General features: G+C 33.7%; 1 protein-coding gene across 2 annotated transcripts in view; it reads left to right on the forward strand.

The window, feature by feature from the left end:
- Window positions 1-15,557, forward strand: part of LOC129392967 (zinc-regulated GTPase metalloprotein activator 1A-like) — a 33,636-nt gene that overhangs the window by 13,481 nt on the left and 4,598 nt on the right. For both annotated transcript variants that reach the window (XM_055112932.2, XM_055112936.2), the window contains exons 5-9: window positions 1,812-1,871; window positions 3,402-3,439; window positions 9,318-9,364; window positions 11,051-11,137; window positions 13,762-13,806. In XM_055112932.2, coding sequence (XP_054968907.1) covers window positions 1,812-1,871; window positions 3,402-3,439; window positions 9,318-9,364; window positions 11,051-11,137; window positions 13,762-13,806 — 277 coding nt within the window. The remainder of the gene's footprint in view (window positions 1-1,811; window positions 1,872-3,401; window positions 3,440-9,317; window positions 9,365-11,050; window positions 11,138-13,761; window positions 13,807-15,557) is intronic.

Genomic DNA, 15,557 nt, shown 5'->3' on the forward strand with positions numbered 1-15,557 from the left:
GGCCCTTTTATATTTGGTTGCTGCTAATAAAATGTTGGCCTTTTTGTTTTATTTTTTATTTTTATTTTTTGTTTTATTAGATTTTGAAGAAGGGAGATTCTAAAATGTAGTTCAGGTTTTCTCAGTGTCAGCACAAATAACATTTTGGGTTGGATCATTATTTGTTGTGAGGGGGTTGCCCTGTGCAGAGTAGGATATTTAACAACATCCCTGGCTTCTACCCACTAGATGCCAGTAGCATTCCCCTAGTTAAGACAACCAAAAACATCTTCAGACATTGCCAAATATTCCCTGGGGAGAAAAGCACCCTGGTTTGAGAGCCACTGATCAATTTTGTTCATTCATCTTTACTCCTCCTAAATACCTACATCCAAATTTTAAATAGATCTTTCTCATGTAGTCTGGCAAGTATTATATCAAAGATAAATACCCGTTTTAGAATAAAGCATTAATATACTCTTGCATTTCAACTTAAGAGGCAAATATTAACAGTAGGATTTGTAAACTATTTATTGGAATAAAAATCAATGAATTTTTAAAAATTACAAAATGATTTATGTATGTTAGATATTTTACTGAGTGAAAAAATTCATGCTTTTTTAAATGACTTATTGTTTGGAGTAGTGATACAGTAGGTTTAATTTTCCCCCTCATTAATTAAAATCATGTTTTAGCCAAGAAAGTGAACAAAATTCTTATTGGCAATTCAGTTGTTTCCCGTTTTGGAGACTGACACTCTCCAGTTCTAAGTTAAATAATCGTCATGGTAAAGTAATTTCCTTGTAAAGAACGGACACTGATTCAGCCCCTGTTACTCACAAATCCTATTTGAGTCAAATTGGAAAACTATTAAGTTTTTGGGAAAAAAGTCAATAGGTATCAGGAAACCATTAGATCTTGTGGCCCTTGCTATATCTTGCATGAGTAATCACTGTAAACAGCTGACAGGTATTTCATTGTTGACACCGAGTGATGCTTGGGGGACCACATCTTGTCAGAGTAGGTGGACAGCTTTAGACGTTGGAATGAGTTTGATTATCCTTGTTTTTCTCCTACACTCATTCTTTTAGACAGCCCTGTCACTAACTGGGCCTGTGATGCTTTCAAAAATCAAATACTTTCCTTGCTGTCGGTTTTCTTTTTCTTGCGTTGTGGCATACTTATCAGGGTATGTGGTTTGGTACTGAACCAATTTCTGTCAAAAGCAAGTTTTAATTTATTATTTAGGAAAAATTTTTCCTAAGACCCAGGTTTTATACAGTACTAAATAAATACTGTGAGAAATAATTAGTAATGCCATAGAGTATATAATTTTACTTCTAGTTCTACACAGATTGCAAGTAAATTATTTTTGGGCAAGTGATTTTGGAATTATCTATGTTTTGTTTTCCTTTTCCTTTAGAGTGATAATTCACTATTTATGATTGAATGATTATCATATTAAAGAGGTGAGAAAATAAAAATAAGTCTGATGTGCACAAAGCCATACTGCTCAAATTGTTTGATAATATCTGTTAATTAAATTATTATGGCATCGGTAGAAGAATGATGTTTTGTTTATATGTGGTTAGAATTGGTCTTTTTTAAAGGAAATAATGAGAGATGGAAATGGAATGGGTATAAATAGTAAAAGGTTCTGTCACTATAATTCCCTTTTGCTATAAATAGTTAAAGGTTCTATCACTATAATTTCCATAAGAAGATATATGTGTTTACCTGTTAGTTTTATCAGGGCAAATTAAAACATGGATAGAATCATGTTTCTCAGTGTGAAGAAATATTTTTATTTGATGAATATTATATATTTTCAGGTGCAGTGGCTTCTATGTTTTGGGTTGATGCTGAATTAGGGAGTGATATTTACCTTGATGGTAAGTTAAAAAACAGTTTTCTTTTATCTTTCTTGTTTTTTTTTTTTTTCTGAGACAGAGTCTCACTTTGTTGCCCAGACTGGAGTGCATGGAATGCAGTGGCATGATCTCAGCTCACTGCAACTTTTACCTCCTGGGTTCAAGTGATTCTCCTGCCTCAGCCTCCCGAGTAGCTGGGACTACAGGCATGCACCATCGTACCTGGCTAATTGTTGGATTTTTAGTAGAGACGGGGTTTCGCCATGTTGGCCTGACTGGTCTTGAACCCCTGACTTCAGGTGATCCGCCAGCCTCGGCCTCCCAAAGTGCTGGGATTACAGGCATGAGCCACCACACCCTGCCTCTTTTGTTTTTAAGTAAAATCTTTATGGTTAAGCTTATTGTTGTTCATTCATATTATAACTTTAATTCCTTGCATTGTTGTTCTTTTCACACTTTAGTTTAATGATGAAATCTTTGTTCATATAGATTAAAAAACCCCAGACAGTGGTGGAACTCGATGTCACTCAACTTCGAATTTAGTGCTTCCACTAAGGTTTTCTTAAAAAAAAAAAATGCTTTGTAGGTTTTCTGTATCCTCTGTTGTTTGATTTATGCCCTTAATATAATGTTAGAGCCTTTTATTTTAATCCGCCAGGCAATATGAGGATCATATTTTTGATTTTATTTTCTCTTGAAGATAAGAATTAAACACTCCTCCCTTACTTTATTTACCTGAACACTTTTGGGCAATGACATGCCTTCATTTAAAATATATTAGAAACTTTCTTAGTTAAGCGACTATGTTTTCTCCCTTTCTCTTTCCCTTTTTCACCTTTTTAAAAACCAGTCGAAATTTTCTTACTTTTTCAAAAGTAATAATCATTAAGAAATTTAAGAATTATTAAGCTGGGCCCCATCATTGAGCTCTAATATATGTGGCGGGTAACTGGTTGAATTCCTTAGGCATAATTAAACTCATTCTTTTGTTATCAGCATATATTCAGAGATTGCAAAATGAATTGGTAGTTTGGAAACTTAGGCATATGTTATGTAAAACATTTATGAGTTGGATTTGGATTTGGTGAGAGATGTTAGGAATGATACCTTAAGATGTCTCATTCTTTAGGCAATAATTTAAATCTTAAGAAAAGTCTTGATTTTGATTATGTGAAAATAAACTAGAAATAACCTGTCTTATGTACTTATCACATTTGACTATGTTATGAAATTTGACTTATATTTTGGATTGTAAGCTTTTTCAGTGCCAAGGAAATCTTATTTTCTTATTTATTTAATTTAAAATTTTTATTTGTTTTATATCTTCTCTAGTGCCTTAAAGTAGTGCTAGCCACTCAGGAAACACATTGACTTATTACTGGAATTTAATTAAATGGCAGCACTGGCAAGAGAAAGAAACAGTACATTGTTTTATTGAGTAGTATTTGTGAACTGAAATAGGTTAGTTTTAATTTTCATTCTGAAGTATGGTTGCATAAATATTAATAAACATTCTTTTTAAAAAGTGATTAAAATTTTTTTCCTTTGTAGGTATCATAACTATTGTGGATTCAAAATATGGATTAAAAGTAAGTTGAAAGATTGCTATGAGTGGCTCATTATTGAGAGCTGGGAATATGGGGATTGATTGTTTAATTTTCTTTATGTTTGTAGCTGAAATTTTCTTTAACAAAAACCTTTCTCAAAAAGATATCCTGAACAATAGATGAAATTTGTGTTTTAATTATTAGTTTGTGTTAAATATTTCTTTTCTATTACTCTGAGTTTGAGTTGGTGATAAAATTTGGAATTATAATTTGTAATAAGCATATGGGGTTAGGATAGAGTTTGGTATGTATAACTCTTCACAAGGATTCAACCCCAATATTGGTAAGTTTTTCTGTTCCATAGAAGAAGCTGAGCTTGATAAAGCATCTGAGATCTTATTTTTCTTGTTAAATTACTATTAAACACACACTGGAAATGAGTTTTTTAAAAATATTGAAGACCTAGGTGATGGGTTAATAGGTGCAGGAAACCACCATGGCACCCGTTTACCTATGTAACAAACCTGCACATCCCGAGCATGTACCCTGGAACTTAAAATTTAAAAAGTACATATCGAAGAAAATCAGGATATACACATAGGATTAGTAAGAAGACTCTGTCCATTAAAAGGCATCTTGCATCGCTTCTTGGTCTTTTGGCTAAGATCAAGTGTAAAAGACATCCTGCTATGAATGTTTTTGTTAACTTCTAAGGTCCTAGAATGCATTTAAATGAGGTTTAATTTATAAAATGCATTTAGTAAGATCTTTAAAAGTATGTTGTTACATACAGTAAAATGATGTTTCTCAACTTCCCAAGTGAAATACCACTAAAGGCAGAAGAGAATGAAATCATCCCACCCACTGACCCGTTCCCAATCTGAGCATATGGATAGGGCCCAAAGCAGTAAGTTCTTAGAAGTTTAAATTCAGTGTTTAAAAATTAGTGTCTGTTTTGTATCCAACCTCATATCTGAACGTGTTAATTTTTTTTTTTTTTTTGAGACAGAGTCTCACTCTGTTGCCCAGGCTGGAGTGCAGTGGCACCATCTTGGCTCACTGCAACCTCCACCTCCCAGGTTCAAGCGATTCCCTTGTCTCAGCCTCCTGAGTATCTGGGATTACAGGTGCACACCACCATGCCCAGCTAATTTTGTATTTTTAATAGAGACCGGATTTTACCATGTTGACCAGCCTGGTCATGAACTCCTGACCTCAAGTGATCCACCTGCCTCAGCCTCCCAAAGTGCTGGGATTACAGGCATGAGCCACCACGCCCGGCCTGAACTTGTTAATGTTTAAGTTTGCTTTTTTTCCCCAAATTTTTGCTGAAATTATGCTCTAAGGGGATATGTCAGGTTTGTCAAATAGCTACCAATATCTCTTCACTGGGTCTTCTCTCCCTCGTTGATAGAGTGCCCTAATTTGAAAAGTTTGGAAGAAAACTCCTTTTTTAGAGTTTAAAATCTCAATTTATGAATTTATGAATATAATTTAAGAATCAAAGAATGATCCCAAATACAGTATTACAGTTTCACGCAGAAAAATTCCATTGACTGTTGGAAATCATATTTCTTGCAAAATGCTTATGGAGGTAGCAAAAAGCCCCAAATTATTCATTTTGAATGTTTATTATAGGCATGTTTGAATCTACCTCTTCCATAAATTTATTACAAAATTTGATATACCTATGTGACAGATAACTGCTAAGACTTTTTTTTATTTTGATAGACTGAAAATGCCATGCTAAAAGTCAAACTGTTTATGTATTTTATGATTATAGGAATAATTTTATATGTATAGTTGGGTATGGAGAAGAGTTAAATAGAATCTATTATCAGCATGATAGAGGCCAAAAAAACAAAGCAACATTCTGAATAATGCAAACACAGTAAACGTTTAACCTCCTGCTACCTTGATAAAACCTCTTAAATTATTAAATCAATATACCTACACAAAACTGACACACTGTCAGGATAATGGAAACTTTAGATTTTCTAAGTCGGATGCCAGATAAATAACTTTGCCTTGATATAAAGAATTTTCCAACTTGTCCAATTCCTCTGGTTGCAAAGCTTGACCTCAGTAGCTGCTTGTGATTCAGAGAATTCTGAAGCAGTACAAGTAATGACACTTGGATAATGGGCAGCAATTTAAGAATGTCATGCTTCACAGAGCCAGCCCATCACAAGTAAAGCTGAGAAATGGTACCCTGTGGCCAGCCAGCCAAATTGAAACTGAAGTGGTAATTGATATCATGGGGTATCATGCTAATAGGATTGTCACCCATTGATCTGAAATATTCATTTTTTAATCATAGGCAAAGAATTGGACAACTTAAAATGACAGCTCTCTATTCTCAGGACTTGACACCCAGGCTACTGACATTGTTCTTTTCAGTTCCACAAATGTGACAGCATTTAATGCAATAGAAGCAATGAATGAAGTTACCCAGAGAAGGTCAAGTGAGAGGTTTCTTCTTGGTTCCTCTGTTATATTGCACAATCTGTTGAAACAATTCAGTCAGAAAACAGTTAGCTTGGAAAAGACCAGAACAATAAATAGACTGACATTATGCAATAATTTTTAAAAAACTAAAATAGTGTTACATCTGTGACCAATCCATTTGAAAGAAATAGTTCCTGCTGCTGCTTTTTAAAAATGACACCAGACATCTTTGACACTAGATTTATTTCCACTCTGGTCAACAGCAGTGTTCTTTCATAGCCAGTGGGTTTTAAGATAGTTTTTTCTTTTCTTTCTTTCTCTTTTTTCGGTCCGGCTTCTTTCTTTATTTCTGCAAAAAAGGACACCCTATAGCCCTTCATGAAGTTAGGTCTACAGTGGTGTTATTTCAGAGAGTTCCTTTGTTTCTCTCCCTAACCCCCCCAGCTTTATTGAGGTATAATTGACAAGTAAAAATTATATATATTTAAGGTATACAATGTGTGAAATATAAAACAATCGAGCTAGCTAACCTATCCATCACCTCACATTGCTATTTTTTTGAGAGGGGGTGGTAAGAACAATTAAGATCTATGTTTTAGCAGATTCAAGTATACAATAGAATTAACTGCAGTCATCATGCTGTAATTAACTCTCCATGACTTATGCATCTTGTATAACAAACTTTGTATTCTTTGACCAACATCTCACACCACTCCCCTTTAATTTCCTTTGTTTCTTGTGGTAAGTTAAATTGGGGTTTTGATCCTTAGCCTTTTGAATATGTTGGATTAATTAGTATCAAAATTATTTTTGTCTTTTTTGATATATAAGCAAAAGCCATAGTTGTTAAGCAGAGATAAGGAATACTTTGGACATCTATGTAGTATAAAATATTTAAAAAATATTTTGCAAAAATTTTTTCTTCACTTACACAGGTGGAATAGAATGCCAAAATTTCCATTTTGTTTTATTTTATAAATGAAAGTCATCTGACTTAATGACCAAATGGTATATAATGTATTATTGGAGAATGTTCTTTTGAATAGAAGACATTGATTTTATACTTTTTGCAGAGTTTGACTTGGGAAGGTAGGAAGTCACATGAGGGAAATGCAGGGCTGATGTCTAAAGAAAATAAATGTTAATATACACTTATTTTTTTAAATGTTTGTATAGCTTTCCTATGGGCATAGAAGAGGACATTTATCTCTTCTGCTATAATTGTATATGATTACATATAATTTTAATACAGCTGTAAATATTGGCAGGCTCTCATTTGGGGTGATTTTCATTTATTTTTATATTTGATACTTTCTGACTGCCTGGAAGTAGTAAAACGTTAGTCTACCACTGTTAGCTTTGAGTGAAGAATTCTAATATTTTGGAGAGGTAAATGCATTTAAAACATTGCACATTACCTTGTGAAACTAACATTGTATTAGTTACATTTAGGCATGGAAATGCAAAAACAAATCTGTAATTCTTCTGTCATATCATTTTTATGCCTCACAAACTCATAGCCAAATAACCCCAATTTCATATGTTAAAAAAGCTTTCATAAGGTCAATAATATAATATCTTGAAAAATATTTCAGTTTAAAAAGAATTTTCAGTACTATAGGATCATTCAGAGGCAGATGCCTTGCCAAAAATATATCATTGTTAAGTAGATTTACTGCTTAATGGGAAGAGATTTGTTGCTGCATGTTAGATGGCATTTTTCATGTAACATCTTTTATGTATCCCCACAACAGGAGGTGTTAATTACAATTCATTCAACAAATATGTCTTGAGCCTTTGTGCCAGGCACCATTCCAAGGTCTGTTAGCAGCCTCATTCTCTAGAGGCAGAGTATATAACAATAGGACTTGTTGTAGCCTCAGGCCAAGATGAATTATGAAAAAAATATTAAACTTGATCTTTTGGCATGGAATGATTTTTGATACAATACTTGTCAAGTTCTGTGACTTCCATAATTGCAGAGTGGATCTGCAGTTGAATTGAACAAGATTTTGCCTGAAATAGAAGTATCATTGCCATGATTTTATTTCAGTTTTGTTTTCCTCAAAATAGAATTTGCTGAACTTTTAGAAGGAAAAAATGTTTCTTCTATAGACCTAATCAAGCTTGTTAAATAAAATTATTACCTGCTTGCTCTGAGGTTCCAAACTATTCAGATACCCCTAATGATCATCTCCCCGTGAATTATGAAACTGGTTTGGCTCTGATATATGGTTATTGACATTTGTGTAGCATTGTACACAGACTGATTTTATGTGGCATAAAAGATTTCACAAAGACTTTAAAATTATGTTCATTTTACTTGATGGGTGTGTGTTCAATTAAAAAAAAAGTCCCTGTGATTGTATATAAAATATAGTATCCTGTGATGATGAGGGTGTTAGATTTAGTTTCTTCCTTTATAAATGAAAATAGCCATCTCCCATAATTATTATGAAAGCTAAATGAGAAAAATGTATATAATTTATAAAGTTAGATTCAAGGATTTAATTCATTTGTAAAGTTGGCTTCAAATATAGAGTATTACTATAATCTAGTTGCCTCTAAACCTCAGTAGCCAGCTTTTTATTGTGACAGGGAACCTCTATTGAGGTTTGAGGTAATGAGGGTAAAAGTGTAATTTCCCAGAGAAGAAGCTTGTGATGTTGATGATGTTAGGGATGTAAACAGGATTATGAGGGGGGGAAAAAAACAGACAACAAAACTTGCCTCCAGAGAGATGAAAACTACCACTTGGGCTCTAAGTCAGTGTCAAAATATTTTTTGGAGTTAGCCTGACTCTGGAGAGGTCAGTAAAATAAACAGTTGCACTGAGAGGCCAGATTAGCAAGTATAGGTTTCTAAATGATAAACTGCTTTTAGGCTAGAATCAGGGCTGAATCAGCCTTCCCACCACTTATTTGTTTCTAGGGTGTTTGAAAGGCCTAGTACTGAGTTCACGTGGTGCATGATTGTGGGCTGGGGTGTAGGGAAGTATTTTAGATTCTAATATGGGGGTTTGGTGTGAAGGGAAGTATATTAGGTTCTAAGAAAGTATATTTCAGTGGTTATCCTTTTTTAAAAATAAATAATAATGAATATTTAGAACCAGAACAGTTTTGTGAGAAGGAAAATACCTAAAATCTGAACTGTAATCTTCTATGTTTTTATGACATTATGTGAATCAAAGGGGTTTTCCTTTTAAGTAAAAGAAAAGGTCAGGAGTATGAAATCCTAAGCCCTCTTCCTCCCCGTATAAAACCCCACATGTTCACTTGTAGAAAAAAATTGCAAATGGGGAAGAAAAATGCTTTCAGCTAGAAAAGTTAGTTTTGGATTTGTGTATTCAGTAACAGAACATGTTGAAGTTTTTATTAGATGCAAGAAAATGTCTCTAAAGTAAAATCCTTTGTGTTGACATTAGATTTTTTATTGTATTATAGTAACTTTATTCAAACTTTTTTTTGTTTAGCATTTAACAGAAGAGAAACCTGATGGCCTTATCAATGAAGCTACTAGGTATTCATATTTAAAGTATATATTGATTGCTGGCTAATTGTAAAGAGAAAAATCACTAAGATGAAAACCAAAAACAAACTAAGAAATTTTAAAACATAGTCAAGGAAAATTTATTTTCTTTTTTTCCCTTAGTTGAATTATTGCTATCTATTTATAATGATCTCATAACTGAACTTTTACTTAAAGTCATTTTTGTCGTAGCATAAAGTGAATGCTGAACACAGGAGTTCTGTAATTTTGAGGAACTCGGGAAATATTAACATTTAAAAATATTTTCTTGTCATACAATTTCTTTGGGATTGAAGATTTTATATATATATATATGTATAATAATAATAATAATTATTATTTTTTGAGACAGAATCTCACTCTGTCACCCAGGCTGAAGTGCAGGCTCACTGCAACCTCCGCCTCCCAGGTTCAAGCGATTCTCCTGCCTCAGCCTCCCAAGTAGCTGGGATTACAGGCACCCGCCACCATGCCCAGCTAATTTTTGCATTTTTTAAAAAATTTATTTTATTTTATTTTATTTTTTTTTAGTAGAGATGGGGTTTCACCATGTTGGCCAGGCTGATCTCGAGCTCCTGACCTCAGGTGATCCACCCGCCTCGGCCTCCCAAAGTGCTGGGATTACAGGCATGAATCCACTGCGCCTGGCTGAACTTAAGTATTTTTATAACTTTTTTCCTTATGAAAATATGGTTATTATAGAAAATATAAATAAGCCAAATAGAAAATAGCCAAATTGGATTTGTGATGTACATACTGTTGAAACCTGCTCTTTCAGTGAACTAAAGTTAATTTAGTTTTGAGAATTTAGTTGTATTCTTTGAGATAAAGCATAAGACCCTGAATAATTGAGGAAAATTGAAAGAATTTCCAGTTTTACTATCCTGTTAATAGAAAATAGAGCTTCTGATTATTATCATCTACTTTGTTATCTAGCATTCAGTCAACTGGATTCTTTACAGAGATAATGTACAGTATATTTATAGTGATAAAGAAGACACATGGGCAATATCCTGATATATCTTCTGAAGTATAGCTTATTTTTTTTAAGAAATGGAGTCTTGCTATGTTGCCCAGGTTGGACTTGAACTCCTGGGCTTAAGGGATCCTCCCTCCTCAGCCTCCTAAGTAGCCAGGACTACAGGTGTGCTCTACCATGCCCAGCTCTGAAGTATAGTTTTAAAAAACCTGTTTAATACAGTTTTTAGTATTAAGTGAAGTTATTCTATTTCTTTGAAAATTTTGGTAAATATTACAGTATTTTAGTAGGTAAACTCTTCTTCTTTTTACCATATTGGATATCTGAATTTTATGCTTTTCTTCACAAAGAAAATTATGAGTTTAAAATCATCCTTTTGATTGTAAACTTTTTGAGACTTATCTTTGTAGCACAAGAGTAGCAAGTAACAGAACTTAGTAAATACTTTGCGAATGGGTAATGTGAAATCTGAACTTGCATAGTAATGAATACAATTCATTCACATTGAAAAATTAGCGGATTAGGAGTAAACTGAATCACTCCTATAGAGCACTATATAATTCTTAACTGATATATTGATCTACGTGAGGTGTTTTTATTTATTTTTAATTTGTTAACATTTCTCTTTTGATGTATTAATCTGCATGCGTGTATATTATTTAAAATTTCTTAACATTTCTTTTTGTTTGCTATTTTAGGCAAGTTGCTTTGGCAGATATCATTCTCATTAATAAAACAGACTTGGTGCCAGAAGAAGATGTAAAGAAATTAAGAACGACAATTAGGTACAAAATGATAAGTGTGTTAAGTGCCTACAGATCCATATTGTATACACAGAATATTTTTTACTCTGATTGTTGCCCTGTAGAAACTTAAGGTATAAGGTTGACCTGCTTCAAGAACGTTAGGGAATCACATATATTGTTGACGGCTAATTGTTATATAAATGGTAATACATAAAATTAGTCCCCAGTGCTTGCAGAATATAGTTCACAGTTAATAGACTGATATTCAGGGTCTTCTCACTCCATCTTTCTTTTCCTGTCTTCTCTTTGACTCTTTCCTAATGTCAGTCTTCCCTAACTTTACCCAGGATGGTTAATTCACTTTCCCATGGATGCATCCTGTCAGTTCCTGTCTTTACTCATAATGTATTCTCACTCTGCCAATCCCTGAGTTCTTTTGTTCTGTTTTTTTTTTAATTTATTCTATAGAGCCTATTCTGTCTCTCCCCCCTTCCTATGTGAAGTCTTCCCTGACTCAAGTGGTCTCAGTTTTCCCTGAACTCTTGTTGACTTCATCTTCCTTAACTGTCAACCATGCCTTGTCTTCCAGCTTGCTTTAATATCTTCTTTGTCCATAGCCAAGGCTGATCAGCATAGGACAATCAGGACAATATGAATGATGCTCAAATATGTGCTAACAGTCATTTTGCTGACTGTTCTGGAGACTCCCATTCCTTTTGAAAACAAAGATGGACTTTTCAAATGAGGTTATAGTTCAGGGGCTTTGTTTTGAATTATATTGTAAGACCTGAACTAATAAAAGCCCTATACAGAGAGACATTCGGTAGCTATTATTATTGGTTATCTTTAATGTGTACAATGCTTTGAGCGTGATGGCTCAAAATTACTATTCTTAGTATTTATAAGTTCTACTGACATTAGATTTTGAATCTGTCATCTCAGTTCATATAGTATATATTATAAATTGAATCAATAAAGGTAAGGCTCATTAGGAGATTATTTGCCATGATTAATGATTGTGGAAGAAAGAAATTCATATTTTTTCCACATATTTCATCTTATTTTAATAGTAATGTCCTTAAACTTTACTATAAAAAAATATAATGTCTCCACGTGGAGGGTAGGTCTTGTTGCGTAGTGTTAAAGATCACAGACCTTGGAATCTGCTTGGGTTCTAATCCTTGGTCTGTTTCTCATTGTCTTCTTAGGGAGCTTATTTACCCTTTTAAAGCCTCCTCTGTAAAAGGCATAATGCCTATCATAAGTTTGCTTTGAGTATTACATGAGACAATGTTGGTAAACTTTGCACAGTGCTGACACATAGTAAGTGCTCTGTTAGCTATATTATGTAATTTTTTTTCTTAGCTTACATAGTAAGTTCAAGGTATAGTAAAAAAGGGAAGAAAGAAAAAGATGGCTGATTTTGAAAAGGAGAAAGTGATGAATGAAGATTGCTTTTACATTTTTTGACACTGGTCTTCTAATCTTGTTTCTCTTCATAAATCTTGTGCACCATTGTGATTGCTAAGAAGAACACAATCTATTTAGCAAACGTTTTTGGCATAAAAGGAATGATAATTATTACTTGACTTTTATATCCTTATAGAGACCTAAGCTAAATCTCTGACACTGACAATATTGACTATTAGCCAGCTTGTTAACTGTACTAGAAATGAATTTGGAAGAAGCAATTTGATAAATTACACACCCTTTTGGCTTTTACCCTCCCTTTATATCAGACTTGTGACTGACTCAGAATGATATTTGGGGAGGTGAAAAAAGGTAAACATGTTTGAGAGGAATTAGCCATCAGACTAGAGTGTATTCAAAAAAGAAGATTTAAGAATTTTGTAAAATAGTGGAGAGACTTGCCTCAGGATCATTATATGTGGGAAGCCTTACCCATGAGAACAAACTTGAACAAGTAGCAAGAATCTTGGGTAAGTAACCCTAAAGACAATTGAATTCATGATAGAGAATTGATGATTGATGATAGGCAATGGAAAAGATAAATAGATGAGGTGTACAGTGTGTTGAAAAGAATTTAACAGGTACTTTTTGGTGCCATACAAAGCCATATTCTATAGTATCAAAAGAGGGAGAACAGGCATAACGGGTAGAGAGCCTAATTAGGGAACTGACGAGGTTATTCTATAAAGGAACCTGGGATGTGTGACTTAGAATTACTGTGAATACTAAGGACAGGCTGGGGGCAAAGCAACTTACAACTAGGTTTTTATTTTTAGTGTGTATATAGCCATTTCTACCATGTATGCCTGAGGAAAAAAGTGACCACCGTAAAAATTTTGAGTATCTACTCATTTTTAAGAACACTAGGATAACTGACTATTTATGAATGATTTTTTCTAAAGTGAAGCATCTTTTTATTAACCACAAAGTAGCCCTTAATCGGACAGTTGTGCGAATTTTTGCATATATGCTTTATTGATGTGTGAGTGGAATATATGTGATTTATTGTTTGAAGGAAAATCATAATTATTTTTTAAAGCAAGTTTTGTTTTTCTGTTTTTAATTATTTTCTGGTTCCAGATGTATTTGGGTATGCTTATTTCCTGTTTTAGAAACAATATACTTTGTATACTTTTTTAAAAAGTTAATTTTTACTTTTAAACTTTGTCTTCCTCATTTATTATTTATTTCAGATCCATAAATGGACTAGGACAAATCTTAGAAACACAAAGATCAAGGTACTTTAAAAAAGCTATTCCTATTAATAACAAATCATTTTAGTTATTAATAATAAACATTAAGTAATTGACAAATATGCTTGATTCTGATATAAGAAAGATCTAAGTGCATTTAAAAAGAATTGGATCCAAAATGTTGTTTGGAATGCTCTTAATAAGTTAGTTTGGCATATTTGGCTAGTACATTTGCCTGTCTTCAAAACTAAGATTACAAAGCCATGATAACACTGTGTAAGTGTTTGCTTAATGAGGAAGAAAAGACTTACAAACACTCGAGAGGGTAACTCAGTACAGAAATCTGAAGTATATTGAGGAATCTTAATTTGAAGTGTTTAAATGGCTTTTTAATATTTAAAAAGCCTTCTTAGTGTTTTATAGTTGCCAAAAAATACATGGAGTCTTTACCTTGAAGTTCCTGACAAATTCTTTTATTAAATTTTGACTTTCATTTTCTCTAGGTTCTGTTCCTAAAACATCTGTGAAGTGTATTTCTGTAGATTAAATTCTGTTTTCCATTGAATGTTATCTTAATTTCAGAAAATTTCTGTGCAGGGTTATTTTATTAAGCTCATTTTATTTTATTTTTTTTTGGTGAGAAAGGCTCAGCAGCTGATAGACTCAGCAACAGGCAGCCAGGAGCTCTGAGGCTCACAGCTGGCAGTCTAGTTCCACTCAGTCTCTACTTGAGAAATTCTTTCTTTGGAAGTACAGCAGAGGCCTTAGGTGAGTGGCTTGTCTGCTATGGCAGAGATTAGAGGTGCTGCCAGACTGCCATAAGTATTAGGCAGTAACAGCAGCAGCTGCTTATATGCATGTGAACAGCTGGGGAATTAATTTGGTATGCATTCTCAGGAGCCACTCATCTGCTGGCAGAGGTAGCAGAAGAATGCCCTTAGTGTAAGTCCTCTACAACCATACACCAAATGTGCTCCCTGCATTTCAAATTCCATTGTAGAAAGTCTCTGATAATCTCACTTATACCACGAGCCATTCCTCAGTATCTGTCCTCTTCCTGTTAGTGTTCTACAATTCCTTTCTCCTTAATTTTTCTCCGCTTTACAAAATGTCACACAGACAAGTGCATAATACTTAAACAAGCTTTTAAAAATAATGCTCATAAATAGCTTTGGTTCTGTCATAATATTCGTATTTATAAACATTTTAAGTCAATTCTCTTCTTTTGTTTTCATTTCAGAAATATCCATGTCCTGAATAAAAGTTGTGTCTTGATTAGTTTATTATGTAACAATTTAGTGTGTTTGACATTTCTAACTTTTATTTCTAACATTTGCTTTATTATAGAACAATAAACATGCAGTGATTGATTTTTCTTACTTCAAGTGGATGAGTGAGCAAGTGACTAAAATCTTCTGTGAGTTCTTCCGTGTATGGTGCTTGCCAATGCATCTGAGAATCTAGGGACTAGTGACTAAAATCTTCTGTGAGTTCTTCCGTGTATGGTGCTTGCCAATGCATCTGAGAATCTAGGGACTAGTGACTAAAATCTTCTGTGAATCCTTCCGTGTATGGTGCTTGCCAATGCATCTGAGAATCTAGGGACTAGTGACTAAAATCTTCTGTGAGTTCTTCCGTGTATGGTGCTTGCCAATGCATCTGAGAATCTAGGGACTAGTGACTAAAATCTTCTGTGAGTTCTTCAGTGTATGGTGCTTGCCAATGCATCTGAGAATCTAGGGACTAGTGACTAAAATCTTCTGTGAGTTCTTCCGTGTATGGTGCTTGCCAATGCA

This window comes from Pan paniscus, chromosome 4, assembly GCF_029289425.2.
Source record: "Pan paniscus chromosome 4, NHGRI_mPanPan1-v2.0_pri, whole genome shotgun sequence".
NCBI classification, from domain to species: domain Eukaryota; kingdom Metazoa; phylum Chordata; class Mammalia; order Primates; family Hominidae; genus Pan; species Pan paniscus.